The sequence below is a fragment of the Tenebrio molitor genome, chromosome 8 (assembly GCF_963966145.1).
Source record: "Tenebrio molitor chromosome 8, icTenMoli1.1, whole genome shotgun sequence".
Classification (NCBI taxonomy): domain Eukaryota; kingdom Metazoa; phylum Arthropoda; class Insecta; order Coleoptera; family Tenebrionidae; genus Tenebrio; species Tenebrio molitor.
This window is the reverse complement of record NC_091053.1, coordinates 15,714,725-15,734,263: the sequence shown is the minus strand read 5'-3', so window position 1 is coordinate 15,734,263 and position 19,539 is coordinate 15,714,725. Positions and strand designations below refer to the sequence as shown.

The window sequence follows — 19,539 nt, the reverse complement described above, 5'->3', positions numbered from 1 at the left end:
GGTGTCAAATTCCATTCAGTATTGTTAACAGTGTATATTAACAAATGCACACTAAATGTTGACAAAATATTGTATAATGTAAACAAATTGAAATTAATGGGCACGAAAACAAACTAAATCCATCGAATGGGCCTACAACTTGTCACCCAACCCTCACTTCCTTTTCACCACCACCGGGCCGAGGTTGTCTCCGGTCTCTTTGTTGTGGGCGCCGTGGGAGCCGTCGCAGTAGGGCCACTGCGTCACAATTAAAATAATTCAAGTCGACAAAAACCGAAACACTCACGTTTTTGGTCTTCCAGCATCTACATAACGCCGCCTTCTCCGAAATGTCCTCGATGTCGATCATGTCTACGACTTTGGGGTTGTCCATGAGTATCTTGGTATTGACGCGGCCTGACGGCTGGGGACGGCCGTGGGGGCAGAACGCCCGGTACGAGATGTAAGTGAGGCCCGCGACGGCTGCGGTCGGGGGGATGAGGGCCAGCCAGTCCCTGACTGCGAAGCGTAAATTACAATGGGAATAAAGAGAAATTGTCTACTTACAGCCTAACCTAAACCATCCTCCGATCGAGTCCGGAATTGGCAAATTTGACAGATAATTCGGCAGTGATACCTTCACTAAATGCGCCACTGGTTGCATCTTTGCTTATGGCCGAATTTGCACTGTTTTAATTTTAGAACTTGGAGAACTTCGGTTTGTTACGTGCGAATTTCTTTTTGACTTTCGCCACAAATGTACAAGGTTGTTTTTGTGATGGTGGGAAATCATGTGGTTATCTCGCCGGCAGTGGCGTGCGCCGATTCAACACCGCAAATTGATCGCAGATTAAATGGGGCTGCGTCAGAAGTGCACAAATAACAATCATGAACGTCTTTTTATCGATCTTGTTCAGTCTAAGTGGCGATTCGTTACCAATCTGACATTTGCAACTGACGGTTATTTTGAACATTTGAATTTGCCGCCTCGAGTCCCCACACTTTCAACGTCTTTTTGCATACTCGCTTTATCTATTTTTTTTTTAAATTATAAATAAATCGACCATTTTCTCATTTGTTGGTTCAGTCTCTGCATAATTTTAATTACTAACTTGTTTTCATCTTTTTGTTTCTTTTTATTAACTCAAACGTCACTACTGCAATGCGAAAGAAGTGGGTCCCAATCACAGAACAGAAAAGTATATTGACACCATTGACAGAATATTTTTCTGTAGATTGTCTCTATTATGCAAAATAGAATGCAAGAGACAATGTTATGGTATACGTATGAGAGAGATGTAAGAAATGACATAACGAATGACATAAGTGGCCTTATCGTTCTTTAAACATTTTTCAATTTAATAGAGTTAAAAAGAATAAAAAGTTGAATAGATGGTTTTTAGAAAGCTGTAATTATAGCATGTGCAATTGCGGAGAAGAAAGCAGTAATAATATGTGAAATTGCCATAAAAAATATAAATATAAGTGTTTAAAAATGAGGAGCTTTCAATCTGTTTCAGAATCAAAAATCCACCAAAAAACACTGCATTTTATCTCAAAAATACAACCGACAACGTCGCCAACTTTTGCTTTTAGTGTGTTTGCAAGTGTCAGAAAAAAGTGGGGTTATGAAAGGGTCGTAATTCATCGTGTTTTTTTATTCTCATTTTATTATATCGCTCAAAAGTTATGATATGGTAGCTACCACCTTTTTGTACATAACAATTATTTTGTGTTACGTAAAAAACTCAACAGTTCAATGTCAAATTTTGGCGGGAGGTTGGGCCAACCCAAAAAAATGAAACTTATTCTAGGGATTTCTTTTTTTCTGACAACATAATTCAACAGGTGGTGGATTTTTGATTTTGAAACAGATTATACAAGGATGAAAGATAAGAGAAAACCAAGGAAGAAACCCAGAGCGATGATTTAGGAAAAGTGATAATTAGAGAGCGGATTTTATGCAAAATGCATATTGTTTATTTTTATTATTAAGCAGTTTCCTTCAGTTTTCAGATGAATGGCGCTAAAAGTGATCATTTGATTAATTAATTTTTGCATACTTAATGAAATAATGCATATTTTAACTTTCCATGCATATTTCGCCTTTTTTATGCATTTTCTAGCATATTATAGTACATTTCAGATTTTTTCCACGGGATCTGTTTTAGTAAAAAGCAAACGGGCGTTTTTCACCTTGGTGCAAATGTGAGTCATGGGTAAAAACTAAAATAGTATATTAAAAGACAAGTTTCATAAGACCAGTCTTGAAGCACGAATTCAAGATTAAAAAACGAGTGGCGTAGCCACGAGTTATTTTAAAGAATGAATACTTCAAGGTCTTATGAAACGAGTTTTTTATACTATTTTTTGTAATTTGCCCTTTTTAAGCCGTTTTTAAACAAAAATGTTTACTTTCCTCGATTTAGGAATTTTCCTGGCGGTTGGTAATGTCTTAATTTTAAAAGTGAAAATTTGATCAAGTCTTCAAAGTCGCCTTTTGTTTTATCCAAATTCTGTCACAAAACACGAATATGAAAGATAATCTTTCATGTACGCCCGCTGAAATACGTGAAATTCCCAAAAATACGGTCGCGAATTTGTTGCTTGATAAATCCTGATAAATAATTCTTTGGACATTTTGTAATTTACACTGACACGCATGACGAATCAAGTTTTGCCAACCTAAAGATTTTCGTAAAATGTTCCGTGAAATAATGGCCCAGATGATGATGTCGCGTTCGTTAATATGTCTATTAGAGAATCAAAATGGAGGCAAATTACAAAAACCTGTTTAGGACCCCAACATCTAGCCGCCACACGGAAATGACGACACAAACCCTGCAATAAACAATTTATGCCTCGGCATTTTTTGACCATCCACTTCCATTTTTAATTTCTGGAAACATTTCTCGCAATTCATCAGCAAAATGTTCTTGCACAAAATTTTAGCTTTCATTCGAAAGATTTCAGGTTTTTCTAACGTTAAGCTGCCGAAAGTGAAAAACAATTTGGTTGCGGTGTGGAACAAAGATATAAACGAGCTCCCTATGGACGTGTTTTTTTTGCATGTGGAAAAATGGTAAGTTACGTTATGTTATTGTTTTTAGTGGTTTTCGTAAAAATTTTAAAAATTGTTTTTTTGTTCGACACTGTCAGAATTTGAGGCTTTTCTCCTGTGTGAACGGATTTTGATAAATGTCACCACTTGTCAAAACGAAACGTCAAGCTAATTTTAAAGATTTTAAGCGATTTGGAGCCTTTAATGGGCTCGTCGAACAAAAAAACGTTGTATTCAACTCGTTCGTATGTCAATTGGGCTTTTTTGGCACTCGTGGGTCTTTAAACCGCTCGTTTCACTCGCGTTTTAAAATGGTCCACGCGTGCCAAAAAAGGCCCAATTTACACAAAAATTCGTCAAATAAACTACTATTATCACACAACGTGTTATTCATCTCTCTCGATGAACAATTCTCATGCCTGGTGATAAAAAGTATGGCTATTCTGTGCTTATTTTTAACATTCTAACATTTCTAACTGGAAGTTGAAGTAGATAAAAACTGTGGAAAATGAAGATTGTCACAAGAAGGGTTTTGAGACAATGAAGATCAACGTAATTAAAATTAAAAGGCACGTCTAGAAAAGAATATTGTTTCAACGTACAAAGATTGTTAAACAATCGATTTGACAAAATCAGTTGAATTCTAGGGGTTTTGCGTTTTTAAATTTTATGTTGAGAGCAGATATATTTTATTTTTATTTTTCACTCGCGTTTTAAACTGGCCTATTCGTGCCAAAAAAATCCAATTTACACAAGAACTCGTCAAATAAACTACTATTGTGTTTGAATATTTTAATCTAAGCTTTTACAAGATATCATATGAAAAGTTATGTACTTAATACATACTGTCGCGAGCAATAAATTTTGGTCGTCAATGTCATTTCAAAATTTGGTTAGATTGTCACAAATTTAAAAAATTTCCTTGCCTGATTATGCCCACGTCAACAAAGTGTCAAAAAATTGAGAAAAAAATGACAATTAATGTCATACAAAATGATGATAGGTTATGATATTTACGACTGTTTTACAATGGAGCATTTTTGATTGCGTCAAAGAATGACCTTGACGACCAAAATTTTTTGCTCGCGACTGTAAATATTACTAAATTAATTTGACTTAGAATTTTTATTTTTTGAATGTTTAATTTTTTTTAGATCATACTATGTGAACGACAATCTCAAATCACGCAGCACATAACGAAAATTAGAAACCTTGAAAACCAAACTTTCTCAAACATTTTTACGAGAATTGTTACCTACTTGGGGAAACCTCTACAAAAATGAACAAGAAGAATTCAATATTTCATTATGTAATGCTCTTATCGAACCCAATATTCCGTTAAAAAAACTTCAAAATCCTAGTTTTAGGTCATTCGATATATTTGCATATTTTGGATTAATAGTGCATATTGCTGCATATTTTCAAAGAGTCGACTGCATATTTTGACATTTTGTACTGCATAAAATCCGCTCTCTAGTGATAATATTGTTTGTGAAAAGCGAATAATGCTGAGGAAGAAATAAAGTTTTAAAGCAATAAAAATGGAAAGTCAAAAGACAAGATGTGACAGAAACTGTTATTTTTATTATTTACAATGTTTGGTATCTCTAAAAAACGGATAGAAATCAGTACATTAAACATTCTACAGTGCTATGTTGTTGTGATAAAATTTGTGTTGTTTCATTGACGCAATTTACAAAATTGTGTGGTGACAAATCTGTCAAAAGTCAAATGCACGACCTGCTGATGCCTGCTGTATTATAACCGCTAACCGGCCTGTTCAAAAGTGTAATTTGAGTGATCCCCGCAGAGCGCTAGTGTACGGGCGCTTTTTGGGGATATTATTCATCTTAAGTTTTTGTCACCGAGAGTTTTTCTCGTTCAAATGACATTCGAATTTAAAATCAAAATTACAAAAATACAGTTGTATTCAGTGTTGTTTTAGAAAGAAAATATGAACTTACTGTACTCAATCTTAATTCTAAAATCATGTCTAAACATATTTTTCAGCATTTTTATTCTTTAGAAGCGCCCGTACTGTGGCGCCCTCATCGGCGAAAATTGGCTCTTTCTCGGAAACATTTTCGCAATGCTTTTTTAATGAAATGAACAGGCCGGTTAGTATACAGCAGGTTATGGTCAAATGAAATCGTGTAAATATGAAATGAGAAATATTTTGAATATGAAACAAATAGAAATGACAAATATCAGAACTGCCAACTGCCAGCCATGTAGAGTAGGAACTTAGGAAGTGCTACACCGTGATCAAAAAATAACTGAGTCTGTTGGCAATGAAACAATTAGTGAATGAATTAAAAGTACTGGTGTTTTTTGTCTCGTAATTGGCACTGTTGTTGGATATTTTTGATTAGTGTCAAGAGATAAAATATTATTCACATAGGGCGCTGCGACTTCTCATGAACTAAAAAGATGTTCTGAATGTTTTAAAATTAACTGCTCCATGTTGCCAATAATAATGAATGTCTAGGTTGTTTTATTTTTTACGTGGAAAGAACTATAGTTCATCCATTATAGATCTGAATTGTCAAACTCAAGGTGGGCTAACATGATTGGATTATAACAAAAAATGTGATTTGTGTCAAGATGTGAAATAGAGAATATGAGACTTTTAATAATACGTAATTTGTTTGTTTGTAGAAGTGTTTTACAGTATCAACCCAAAAAGTTATCATTATCAATAATTAGATACGGAATACAATTGCGTGGATTTCTTTACAAGAATTATAGCAAAAATTAAAAACGGACGGAGAAATTCATTTAGAATCAGGCAATTTGTGGCAAAGTTAGAGATTTTCATTTGTTTTTCATTGCTGTCACAAACAAAAAAATAAAATACGTTAGCGTCGCTAGTAACTTTATCACTGGTGCCAACCTGACGACATTTTAACAATAATGGACGAGCAGTAGGTAATTTCAATTTTCTAGGCATGTAAACGATGAAAATATGTGTTAGGAAATTGTAACATCATCTTTAATCCATATTTATTTACTTTTATCTATAATAATCTGATAACAAATTCTAAAAATAGGTATCTTTCAAGAACTTCCAAAATTTTCAAGACAAACGGGTACGCTTCATGGAAAACGGTTAATTTTTAGTAGTTGCTGTCTTTTCCTTTGACGGTTGGCCAAATTAGTGATTAACATATGAATAATGAATCAACACTTTTATGTCTCAGTTGAGTTTACTTCTGCTGAACAGTATAAAATCTCTGTTAAAACCTGGTTTGCCAAGACATCAAAACCGATTTTAATATATGCTTCGTAACTTACAAATACGAGTTAAAAATAATCCCTTCTTGGTAACAGAGACACGCCATAACTGTTATTTTTCTATAGGTAGGTAGGTATGTACATTATTGCAAGGGACCATTTTTTGTTAGAAACAACCTCTCTCGAAAGTAAAGAACAAAAAGATGGTGGCGCGTCTGCATAAATTTGAATATTTAGCGAAAATTGATTTAAAACATTTATTTTTTAATTGATTTAATTAACATTTTGGCAAGTAAATGCTGAAAGTATTACAACTGATTGTGCTGCATTTATAATTGACGAAAGCTGTAGCTTAATTTGTGATCTGGTGTTACATTTTTTCCAATCTTTAAAACCCCTGCAAATTTACCTCAAGAGTAAATATTTTCCAAGAAAGCTTAGTTTACTAAGAATTCTTTACATTCTTTTCCTGTGTGGAGAACCTGAACCTCTTGGGAACAAGAGCGGACTCATTTCATCTGTATTCTAAAAATTTACAACAGGAACAATAATTAACAACAAACATAATACTTGTTTTGTGACATCTAACCTTAAAAAGTGTCAGTGCAATATAATCGCTGTCGACACTGTTCTGACAAATGTGGCGAAATATTTTCTCTTCGGTGAAGAGGAGAAATGTTTCGAATTTCGCTTAATTTTATAATTTTTAGGACGTCCTAATTTCGTCGCATTTAAATTTGTCAAAAGGGTGAATTGAAATTGTGCAGTGTTACCACACCAGACACCACTCGTACAAAATCCCGGTTAGTGTCAATCGAAATGTCAAAAACAATTTTCTTTTGGGCATATCGTGCGAGTTGCACATTTCCAGTGAACGTTCGTTGAGTTTATCCGTCCGCGGGGGCATTTCGCATGCGCCATTCCAGTAACCCAGCCAGTAAAGCAAAACCGTCCCAAATCCCGTCCCCGAGGTGCACGCTCTGTTTCCCATCCGCGCCGCCCATGCCCACCGCCGGTCGCCTTTTTTCGCAGTCGAAATCGAACCGGGACCCCGCGCAGTGGCGTCGTCTGGCGGCGACAGCGCAGTATTACTCAGTCATGTAGGTTATGTCGTGGGAAGTAGGTAGTGTTCGTTGTGTTAGAGTGCAGTGTCGTTCCATCGCAAAATCAATGTTCGGTGAAGATGTCTGAGGAACTGTTGGTGGTGCTAAATCGCAGTGAGAACGCCGGTTTCGGTTTTTCGTTGCTGGGGAAGCCGGGCCTGCCGCCCATCATCTACAACATCTTGGATGACTCTCCGGCCGCCGAGAGCGGAGAGGTAAGCGTTGCTGTGGCCGTCGGTGGATCGCCATCGACACCCCATCGACCGGTCGAGGGGCGGGGGCGGCTCCGGCCGCCTCCGACCGTCGCCGCACTCGTTTTCCGAAAAAAAGCCGAGCGGAATGCAGTCATGGCCTTCTTCGAACGGTCGACGTTCGTGGCGCGGCACACCGCGATGCACCGGGAAATTCTTCGTGCGGGGATTGACGTGGTGACGTCACGGATTGTCAAATTTCCTCGGATGGACCAGATGGTGCGGCGCGGCCACGTTGCCGCCGCCGAGGACTCCACCTGACCGGTGCAACGTCGCAAGCCGCCCCGCCGCCCCCTGTGGAACCGTTTTTTACACGTTCAGATATCGAAGTGTGCTTGTTTTACAAATGTCATTTTTGACGTTTGTGTTTGTTATGGTTGGGAGGACGTTGAGTGAAGCTCGAACATAATTCGGTTCGCGTTCCGGTTATTTCGGTCGCCCCGCACAAACACCGTCTCTTGTTTTCTTTACGAATATTTACCACTTATCTAGTGGGTCATGTTTATTTGTTTAAAAATAATCAATTTACTCGGTACTAAAGCCGGAGTTTTCCTGATCTAATCTGGAGTTCAACTTCGCATCGCGGTGTGCTGCGCCCCTAGCATTTGTTAGGGTTGATTTTGACAGTTGTTTCCCAGTTGTCCCTGGAAACAACTCAAAACTGTCAACTCCTAGACCACTAGATCTTCGACACAACGACGTCAGTTCACTAGTAGATTGTCAAATTTGATTTTTAATCTTCTGCCCCATAAGTACATAATAAATTCTTCGTTTCGTCGACGCGAAACGAAGGAAATTTCTGACAGAACAAACAGATAAAGGATGAAATAGTATCACAAGAATTTTTATATTTCCCATTAAAATCGTCACAGATAAAAAATTTATGATATCATTTTTGAGGAAAATTAACTACTCATGTAAGTGTCACTTTTGTGGTTTGAGCAAAGACGGAAGTAAAGGACGGTGTGATCGTTTCGGAATCGCGAATCGATAATTTTTCACTGTCAAGTCTGGAGTAAGCTCAGACGTGACGTTTGGGAATCCTAACTTACTGGAATCGGATGTTTTTTATTTCGTGAATGAAGAATACTGTTTATTTTTTTGCGTACAGCTGACAAAATCAATATTGTTGTTTCTGGTCAAACCTGTTTCTCCCCTAAAAATGTTAGAGGGGTGGGTTATTGAATGAATAAGTTGTGAGCATTTCCTGTTGAAGAAGAGACTGTAGAGATAAATCACTTGTATGTACTGATAGGTTTATATTGTGTTTACGTGAAACGAGACAGATAAAAAATGTGGCTATTTTTTCAATTACATTTATATCTTTTGTAACTTAATAACCCTTGCATCGTGTGTTTTTTTAAATTTCACCTCAAAGTAGGTGTTGAAGAGTCGTTTGTGAACGCACCACGGATTACAGATCACTGATCAGCTGTTTAAAGCTAACCTCACTTTTTGCGTTGTTGGTGTTTTTATATCCTGCAGACACTCGATACATACCTTTTTTATACGTTTGTTTTATGTATTTATTAACTACATTTTATTAATAATATTTTTTGGAGCATTTAATTGTTATTTCAATTATTGTACAAAGTAAAAAGAACGTATATCAAGAGTCCTGTGGAATTCTAATACGTATGAAAAAATAGAAAAAAAGAGCTTATGAAACTCCATTAATGACAGGTTTTTTTTTTTTTTAAATAATATATAAAAGGATTTTCTGTTAGGTACAGTACCCACCAGTGCATTCTCCTTTTAAAAACTTCATTTTTTAAACTGCCAGATTAACGGTGTTAAATCTGGGGAGCGTGGGAGAAATTCAGGATTTAATCTGTTGCTTATAAATTATAATTCTGTTCCCATGAAATTGTTGTAGATAGAGCAAATTGTTTCGTGTTGTATGAGCTGTAGCACCATCGTGTTGATTTATAAATATGTAGTTAGAATATGGAAAAATCGAAGAAAACCACAAGCAAAACAACTAAGACGTCAAACTCACAACTGTCGCTAAGATTTAATCATTTGACACTTGACAGTTGACTTCTGATTTGACGGTTTCAACGAGTCGATATAGTTCGACACAATAAAATTATAGATCCGCACAATTCCATAGGACTCTTGATATACCTACGTTCTTTTAGACACTTTGTATTTAAATTCAGATTGGTATTGCAGATTGAAATGACCAAATTTCTAAAAAAAAATTGTTTTGGGTCCTTTAATATGTGAACATTTTTATAAAAAAAATTCTTTTGAATTTATCTTAAGTTGTATTTTTCTTATTGTTGGGTCATTGAACTTTTCTGTTTTTTTTTTTTTTTTCTACGAACCAATTCACTTTTTTGTTAATTTTTTAATTGGTGAAATTTGGTTTTTGATTAATGTGGAATTTTTTTCATATCATATTTTCCTTATTTAACCTTAACTAAGACAACATTTTTAAATACATAAGTTGTTTTTAAACACATATTTTTGTAAATTTTACTGACAATGGGGCGTATTCTGTAATTTTTAAAGGGGCGTTAAAATTTTAGCGTCTTTTAAAATTGCAATCCTTGATTGGTCATTGCTATGACAACTTAATTTAACTGCCTTTAAAATTTAGCGGAGCAGTTACAGAATACGCCCCATAGGCTTATTTTAAAATCCACGTAATGTGTTATGTACCTATGTACATACATACATACATAGTTTCATTTTGTAGCAATTTTCAAGACACATTTTTTGGTGACATTTTTTATCTTGAATCTGTTTTATTGTTTAAAATGGTGCAATTTTTTTTCATTTCTGATTCTTTGTTTCTGAGTTCTTTTCCTTTTTCTTTTTTTGTTTTTCCTAAAACTGTAATTTTCAGCAACACAATTTCTTGATTATTTCATAATAAATATGTTTTGTTAAATTTTGTTGACATCATGTCAAACCTTTTCTTTTTTTCTTTGTTAATTTTTATTGTTTCCTTTGATATTACATACATTTTCAAAATTATGAAATTATGTTTCTTGCTTTCTTGAATTATCCAGAATTCTACAAACATTTTTGTTGTTTTTTTCTTATTTTTAAGTTTTTTTTTCTTTGCTCTTTCGATTTTATTTCTTCAGATTATTTTTTTATGTTGTTACATATTACTTGATGTTTTCTCCAAAATGTCGAAATATACCTCGTCGTCCTATTTAAAAAATGTTTTAATGTTTATTTTTTGTGATATTGATTGTCGGAACTTTTATTTTATTTTTCTAATTCTAAGATATTACATATTTTTAAATACATATGTATGTATGTACGTATGTAACGGGTGTTTTTTTTAATTTGGCGTCGAAGTAGGCGTTGAACTGTCGATTGTGAACGCACTATACGTTACGTTACGGATGACGGATCAGCTGTTCAAATCGTACACTTTTACACGAGTGGTGCGATCTCAATCGACTCTCCAACGTCTACTTCGACGCCAAATTTAAAAAAACATCCTTTATATTAATTTTTCGGAATTTCGAATTTGATTTTATTTTCCAGAATTACTCATTTTTTTTCTTGTTTTTCAAGTTTTTTCTTTTGTTGTTTCTTCATTTTATCTCCTTGTTTGCACTTTGCTTTTCCATCCATAACTGCAGATTTCTACTTCTATTTAAAATTTTGTTATTTTTTGCACAAAAATTTTAATCTCAAAACTAAATAATTCTTTCGTAGATTTTCAATTTGTCATCGTATCAGTTAATCCCAAACTTCGCGTCATCTCTCACATTCCCCCACATTTTAACTCGAACCTTCTTTTTCCCCGACCAAATTCCACACTTTACCAAAATTCCAAATTTAGCGCTTCCTCTCTCGTCCATTTTCACCTAGTCAGAATTTTTCCAATTCCCGCTCCCGTCCGTTACCGTTCCTCACATTCAATTTATTTTTAATTTTGAATCATCGCGAAAACGCTTACACAAGCAATAAATTTTGTTATCGATAAAAACGGCGATTAACTAGAGAGGAACACGTTCCGATTGGTGGATACGACGCGTATTACGCCTCATTTATATTCAAACAAAGTAAATGTAATATTTATAACGTCAATCAAGGTTGTTCGCGTCAAGATTGAAAAATCGAAATGATTGCCGCGATCACCCACGTGACCTACAGACGAGCGCTTCTCCATCTCGAAAACCGCACGAATCTCTATCGCAGGAAGCGGTCACATCAATTAACAACGCATATAAACGAAAACAATTAAAAAGGGGAAAAACGCCTTTCAAGGTTCACGTTTGTTGCATCTGTCGGCGCCATCTGGTGTTCGTCGGCTGCAATTGCGCGCGTCGAGGCTCGCCCTAAGACGGACCAGGTGGAAAGAGGAGGAAAACAGTTTTTCGGGGCGGACGAGTTGACCCTAATGAACACTAATTGCGGCCTCCGATACCTAATCAGATATTTCTGGTGTGGGTTTTTAATTGCTTTCTTTATTAGCAGAAATTGCGTCTGCAGCGACGATTTTTTAATTTTTTTTTTGTACGTGAGGGGGTGAAATTGTACGTTCTCGACTAGAACAAAAAAGGGTGGAGTGGAGGGTTGCACTTGATGAAAGTTTCAGACTGATGGGACTCGTAAATTCGTAAGTTTTCCTTTGGTTTTAATTAGGTTTTCGGGGGGTTGAAGAGCGACTGGGGTATGAGGGAGTTTGTTTTAAAATGGTGACGAATGCGGGGTGGGTGGTGCGCACAAAATTTTCGCAATTTTCAAGCCAACGTGTTTGGGGAGTAATCAAGGAGGTGTCTTGTCGCCGGTACTGCTTTGTAATTTTTTTTTTAATATTTGATTAAATAAAGTGGGAGAGATGAATGAGTGGATGAAAACATTGAGGTAACTCGTTGAACTAAGCTGAAAGTGTGATTGTAAAATTGAATTGAAGGGGGAGAATGCGAGGAGTTGGACAAGGAGGTGTCTTGTCTCTGCTGCCGTTCTGTATATGTTTTTTTACAGCATTTAAAAGTGATATTTAAACAGAGAAATAAGTAATAATGTAATAAATATAAATATGTAATTAAAAAAAAACCATAACATTGAGAATAAGAACAGAAAGAGCGGTAGTGTATTATGGTCGCAATTTTATTACATAAAATAGTAAAATAGAAATAAAGGAAAATAAAAAAGAGTCATTTTGATTTTTCTTCCTTCCTGTTCTGTCATGTGCGAGGAGAAAAAATAATTCCCCACTCCTAAAAGAAAGGGTCTAAATGTTAATTGAGCAACTAGTGAAGCCATAAAGAATTGACGTAAAAGTTTTAAAAAATAACGAAGGGAGTTTTTCACGGTGTGTTGTTTCGGCTGATGTTCTGCATGTCTTTTCTGTTGTGAAATAATAATCTCTGGTATAAAATCATGTGAACATAAATAAACGTTGTAAAATGATCCTCCGACAAAAGCGAAGTTAACTCGAATTCATGGAGTGTCACGTATCACGGTCCAAACTGGAAGTGGAAGAAGAAAATTCCAAATAAAAACAATGTTATTGTGGTTGTGGCTTTCAGTTTTGTTTTTTCACTTTCACTTTTGATTTTTTCATGTCGAGCTTTTTCTTTCAGTTTTTAGTTTGGTTATGTATTTTCTGTTTGTCTTGTTAAATCCCAATGTCTAGATTTATTAAAATACCACTACCAAAATATGTACCTTTTTGAAAATTGACCCAATTCTCAGTAAAGTAAGAAAGATAGTTCTGAAATTGACTTGGCGAAAGTTGTGTCTTTATAAGTAGAGGTCTTGGATTTTCTCATGGGCTATGAGTCATATCTGCGCAAACGACGAATATCGGTCTCAAGTCGGCGCCGCAAACCGACCGAAAAACATCGTCTTTCGTTACGTTGGTTTCGTCTCTCTCTCGTCTATTTGCATATAAAGTAGTCGACGTTTTCAGTTTTCATTTACAGATTTTTCACTGGTTTATTGCTCCACATTCGCGCAGAAATTGCCAAGGTCACAGCCCATGAGAGAATTCAAGACCTGTACATATATGATCAAAGGAATGGGAGAAGAGAGATACATTTTAAATGATTTTGCTTCTTGAACTCTTTTGGAGAGCCATATTTGCCTCCTCGTTGAGTCAAAACCTGGTAGTCTGGTATAGTCAAAATTTTCACAGAGATGCACTAGATGAAAATATTTTAAAAAGTGTTAAAGTTTTGGGGAAAATACTGATAAACAAAATTACAGAATCGCAAAGAAAATAAGAAGAGTTTAAAATGAGCCGAAGGTATTCCTCGTGGAGGGATTTTGTTTCCATTATTATTTTAACTAAAGGGCGTCGAAAAATGTTTTTGGTCAAATGACCTGATTTCGCTTAACGTGTGGCGTAGCTTCATCAGTTGTCAAATCACTTTTGTGAACTTTTTTTTGCAAAAATCAGCTCATTTTGGAAATAAGCAACGAGAAATGTTTTCCTTTTTTTAATGCTACACGTAAATGATTATAATCGAAGTGATTTGAAGGAAGTGTCAAAGCATATCAATAAAAATAAAAGAGAGAAAACCACCACCTGCTTGACCATTTTTTTTTTTGAACACTCGTTATAGTAGAGACGTAGAAATCATTACAAGCTTAATACCTGGTTCCTGGCTCTGACATAAGAAGAAAGTTATACAGGGTGTTTCTGAAATAAGTACATTAATTTTAACTGGTAATAGAACTCATCAAAAGGAACAACTTTTCTCTCTGCCATTTTGGCGAAAAACGTTGCGTAGTGGCTTAAAAAAATAGGAAAGATTTTCCTAAAACCGTTCATATCTCCAAAACTAAGCTACCTAAAAACGTGAAACAATCAGATTCTTACGAAGTGGATTTTTTGCTATACGGGTAGATTTATTTGAATTTCGATTTCGGCGTTAAAACACGTTTTCTGGATGAAAATGGATGTTTTTTTCATATTAGCGCTGATCTTAATTAGCCATTGCAGTATTTAGTGGCGTAGGGTTATTTTAGTGAAAAATCTCTCCAATTTTTTTTTGGAATTAAACATCGTTTTTCGGCAAAATGGTAGATAGAAAAGTTGTTCCTTTTGACGAGTTCTATTTCCAGTTAAAATTAATGTACTTATTTCTGTTAACGTTTTGATTTTAACACGCAAATAAGGGGAATGTTACAAGGAGTTGTCTTGTTCCTTTACTGTTCTGTAGATTTGTTTTTCCATCAAGAAAGCTTAACATCCGTTACAAATAGAAATACGGAATATCAAGGATCAAAACTTGTTAAAAAAAACGTAAAACTGTCGAAAAGTAATTTGTTTTTTTACTAAATTAGAATTTTGATTGATTTCTGATTAAACGGAGGAAAAAAAAACGTCTTCCAATTTCTGCTTGTAAAAGGAGAATGATTGTGTCTAAAATTTTGTTTATTTTTAGTTTTTGAACTGTGTGTGATTTCAAGTACATACCTACAGGGTGATTCACGAATAGTGTGTGAGTTATTCACAAAAATATAATTATTTTGACATATTTGATTGACACTATTGTTTAATTTTTCTGAAATTGGATTACTATGACAAAATTTTATTCAAATTGAAAAACAGCGAAGTATTCTATGAAAGAGTAATTTATGTTGCAGGAATAAAGGCGCTAAATCAGACACTATTCGTGAATCACCTTGTATTTCTTACTTAGCGAAGATCATCAATAAATTTCTGTTTAAAATTTTAACGATTCAGAATTAAACAAGAATAAGAAACGAATACAGGGAGCTCACAAAGGATGTGTTTTGTGTGTCTTGCTATTCTGTATACAACCTTGTGTTCCAAGAAAAATATCTACCAATTTTGAATTGAAACTAAAGTTTAAATTATCAAAAGAACATTAAAAGTAGAAATAGAATGACGTATTTGTGATTTTATAGCTATTTATTATACAAGTGTCTTATAAGGCAAATAAGAAATGTTTAGCCACGAGAGCTTGCTCGAGTTGGCTAATGTTTCTTTCGTGACTTATTTACTGTTAAGGCACGAGTGCAACACATAGTTTTATCCAACACCTCCTTCTGTAACAGTTCTTATTCTTTTTGATGTTCAATAAACTGTTCAATTCTCTCTAAACTCATTAATTATAAAAACAGTTTAATTATGTGTTCATAAGTCCACTGAATTATAAAAACAGTTTAATTATGGGTTCATAAGTCCACTAGTGTTTTATAGACCTCATAATATATATGTATATTCAAAATCGGCATTATTATGACTTCATAATAAACAGGTGTTGGATAAAATTGTTTTAGCAACAGTAGAAGCTTCATTTTGTTTCGCGAAACTTAGTAGCAACTCTGAAGTAAAACTCTTAACAGGAAACACAAGGTACCGTCCGGGGAGGTGTTTTGGTGCCAATACCGTTTCGCATAATATTTTCTCTCAAGATCTCCTCCCTTTCACCTCTAATTTTTTTAGCAGAAGTAATTTGACTTTTATTCAATTGTGCCACCCTCACTTCATCTCCAACATAATTAACTCCGACTAATTTAATTATAACCCGAGATAAAAATTTCACAACATTGTAAAACGAGGCGAATTAACTGATGTTGGTGGTTTTTCGCAAATGCACAAAATTTGTTTAAAATTCATCAAATAAATCGAATTCCGCAGCGGCGATTTGCATGAAGCAACGACCTTCTGTTACCCCACAGAATACAAATTGTTTATAAATGAGGGGGATCTGATCGGAAAAATTTCAATTTGAAATTAATCGATTCCTCGGTGTAAATGTACATTTGCGCCAAATGAAACGGTCGCGTTTGAAACATTGAAAAAGTGTTGTTTTCAATTCAAAAGAGAGGAAAGTTCCCGGCGAGTTCCCTATTAAATAATAAATCATATCTGAGAATCTGCTTTGGCTCAAAGCGATCTTTATTGATGTTCACGGTTTAAATATAGATCCATCTGATGAACTTTGAAGTTTAAAAATAGGGTTTTTTTTTGGTGCCGCTACCAATAGAAACCCATTCCTCAGGAGGGAGTTTTTCGATAATTCAACGGCACACTCGGCCAACTTTAGGAATTCATCATTTTCCGTCGAGTTATCGAGTCTTCCTGCAGCGTTCGCCATAAATCAAATTATTTTTAAGAGTACCGTCGATGGCTCGCTAAGAACAAAGGCGACGTCCCGCCCCCTGGAAGTATGCAACGATAATTTAACATCTCGTTTTCCCTCGAGAATATCGAGTCGAGTGGCCCTCCACTTCCACTCTCTTCTAATTCTTAACAGGTCTGTCTTTCGCTGCTGAACGAAAACGTCCGGGCGAGATCGATACCCGAACGGCAGACGCATTTTGGCACATCGCTGATGCTAATCGGCCATTTTAATTTCCTCCCAAACTGCCGTCGCTCATGGAAGTCGTCGTCTTTTTCGTAGTGCGAGTTTTATTTTTACCATGACAAAACGTCGTGATGTCGCCATTTTCGATTGGTTCGGGGTTGGGCGAAACTCATCAAAAGTTTTTCGTTTTTTGTTGACCTTTCGGGTAACGTTCGAGAGAATGATTAAAGTTAAATGGTGAAATTGTAACGGCTTTTAATGAGGGGCTCCGCGGAGCAGCCTTTGAATCGTGTAATTTATAGAATTATGGAAATTTGCACGGGCCCTTGGAACATTAATAATGGGACATTTGCATAAAATTGTGCAGTTTCGGTTGCGTAAACGAGAACCGACGCTCCGAGGGGAAGAAGCGAGAGGGTGGAACAACACGTGGTGCGGAACGAGAGGTTTCGAACAGAAGGTGCTAACTACCAGGTCTAGGAGGCTGACGGGAACTGGTGCACGTGGAAGAGCTATCTTAACTGAACGGATGCAAGACATTTTTTTTTTTTTTTGGTAAACACTTCCTCAGCAGAAAGTGTTGTAAAATAGTTATTTACGAAATGAGTGCGAGAAGACATTTTTCGCGCATGGACGCATTGTTTGAGGCACGAGCGACGAAGGAGCGAGTGCTTCATTTGCGCGAATGTGCCGAATACGTCTTCCCGCATCAAATTTTTTGAAACGAACATTATGTCTAATTTGTCGTATACCCTTTGTGAATAGGATGGCGCTTGTCAAAGTGTCAATCGAATTAATAGAGTTTATTATTATCAAGTCAAATTATTTTCAGAATGCTCAAAAAGGCGAATGCTTTTTGGATGGTTTTGAAGCACTAGTGCGCGAACGTCGATTTCGCGCACTAGTGCTTCAAAATCATCCAAAAAGCAATTGCACTAGTGCGCGAACGTCGATTTCCCGCACTAGTTCGTCAAAATGGGCTGCGACCGCATAGTAGTGCGGACTCGAAATGTCATTTTGAAGGTAGCGAGTTCAAAAATGCATTTTCCAACGTCACTCTGCTGAGATTTTCTAGAAACCTGTCTTCCAGTCGTGGAGTTTTTAGAGTTTGAAGAACTTCCTTTTTAATTCAGAAGTTGCCGTTTGCCTTTTCCTCCATTTTTTTAATGGAGTTCCACTAGACCTGTATTACAATGGAAAACACAGTTGGTCCCTAGACCAAACCTTGAGGTACACCACATTTCACTAGTAGCTCCTAGCCCTCTCATGTTTCTTTTTTCTTTGACCATCAAACACAAAAACTTCTTCTAATTTCTATGCTGCTTCTAATTCCCCAACACAATTTTCTCCATCCCTTTGCCAAAATCTCGTCGAAACCTCTCACCTATCGCATTCTAACAAATGACTTGGCAATAAACTCGCCTTAATTGGTAAAAAGAGGTTTACGATCAGGAGATCCACACCGAGATAGCATCCCAATTTGGTTTTATTTACTTTCTCTGCACTCTGTTCAGATAGCGGAACATCCCGTCCCAAACAAACCATTCCGTTTTCGGAAGTCCTAAAATCGTCGATGCGAAGCACAACTACTTTACGGGCGATAACACGCGGAAAATCGATGTGGAAATTATTTTTTCCAAAAGAAATTACGAAGATTTACAAGTGCAAATCGGATCGGACAGATCGCCGGTCGCTTCCTCCCTTCGACTTGTCGACGTGGAATTTATTTTGATAGAGTGAGAGGCAGGGGATGGAGAGCGTGCCACTTCAACGAGCTGGAAAAGATCTCTTCCAGGTAATAGAGGAGGTGAAGGAGCGCTTACTTATCGAGAGTGGACGTTTGCTGTACGTGAAAGTGGAGCGAATGCGAGTCGAATAGTTGAAAAATTAAAGTTGTGCAGAATAAGTGGGATTTTTTTATTGATTCCATGTTATTTTTACGTTTTTATGTAACGGTGTGTTTAAATGACGGCAACAAATGCCAATTGGGAATGGAAACGGAACTGGGGGATGAAAAAAGATTCGGAGAGAAATGGGGACAATGAAGGTGGTTTTAGAGAAGAGGGATCTACACAGGGGTGCTCACTCGGCACCAAAGGAATTGAAAGTGGATGTGTAGAGAATCGAGTATGTATTGATAAAATTTGGACAAAACAAAATAAAAATCGAGTCGTAGAGAAAGGTGATAAAACAAGACTACAGAGTAAAAATATCTGTTTGCTAAATAAACTTGAATAATAATAATAATCATACAATGATTTATTTTACAATTGGGTCCCGCCCCGGGATCCACGTTGTCTCGAAGAAGAGCATCGTCTTTTTGTCCAGCTCGCTTTTACGGAGCCGCAGTTTTTTTTGTAGAGGGAAAGGAGAGGAGTGAACGAAACGAACACGTTTAGAGCGTGAACGAAAGTGAATGAATTTCGGCCGGCGTCACCTATTTATCGGAAAATTGGGACCAAACGCGGCACGAACGAAGCCGGCACATGAGAGGGCAGAGTGCCCGGAACAATGGCGCCCGTAATAATGGCGTAATGGCGCCCGGGTGACAACAATGACCAGATTCTTATAATCACTAGTTAATACGAGTAACAGAAGATAAAAATTGAATTCTTGAAAACAATTGCTTTCTAGTTTTAACAGTTCTT

The 19,539-nt window shown here is 36.2% G+C and overlaps 2 protein-coding genes and 1 long non-coding RNA gene across 4 annotated transcripts in view; 1 reads left to right on the top strand and 2 right to left on the bottom strand.

Annotated features, from left to right (window-relative positions):
• Positions 1-19: 19 nt before the first annotated feature.
• On the bottom strand, positions 20-776 carry Cisd2 (CDGSH iron sulfur domain 2). The gene is made up of 3 exons (XM_069056099.1): positions 547-776; positions 287-498; positions 20-237 (listed from the first exon to the last, which is right to left on the bottom strand). The coding sequence occupies exons 1-3, from the start codon at positions 641-643 to the stop codon at positions 154-156; spliced, it is 393 nt and encodes a 130-aa protein (XP_068912200.1). The 5' UTR covers positions 644-776; the 3' UTR covers positions 20-153.
• A 5,741-nt stretch (positions 777-6,517) lies between these two features.
• LOC138136796 (uncharacterized) lies at positions 6,518-7,098 on the bottom strand. The gene is made up of 2 exons (XR_011161427.1): positions 6,864-7,098; positions 6,518-6,799 (listed from the first exon to the last, which is right to left on the bottom strand). It is a non-coding gene; the product is annotated as an uncharacterized lncRNA (long non-coding RNA).
• Positions 7,099-7,102: 4 nt separating this feature from the next.
• Positions 7,103-19,539, top strand: part of Efa6 (Exchange factor for Arf 6) — a 77,183-nt gene continuing 64,746 nt past the window's right edge. The window contains exon 1 of one of the 2 annotated variants that reach the window (XM_069056088.1): positions 7,103-7,592. In XM_069056088.1, the coding sequence (XP_068912189.1) occupies positions 7,458-7,592 (135 nt within the window). In that variant the 5' untranslated portion in view covers positions 7,103-7,457. The remainder of the gene's footprint in view (positions 7,593-19,539) is intronic. The other variant, XM_069056089.1, reaches the window with a different exon arrangement.

Bases quoted from the DNA above. Each gene is read 5' to 3' on its own strand.
- Cisd2 (XM_069056099.1), bottom strand. From the start codon at position 643: ATGCAACCAGTGGCGCATTTAGTGAAGGTATCACTGCCGAATTATCTG. The intron at 499-546 runs GTAAGTAGACAA...TACGCTTCGCAG, and splicing joins AGGATGGTTTAGGTTAGGCT to TCAGGGACTGGCTGGCCCTC. The intron at 238-286 runs GTGAGTGTTTCG...ATTGTGACGCAG, and splicing joins GATGCTGGAAGACCAAAAAC to TGGCCCTACTGCGACGGCTC.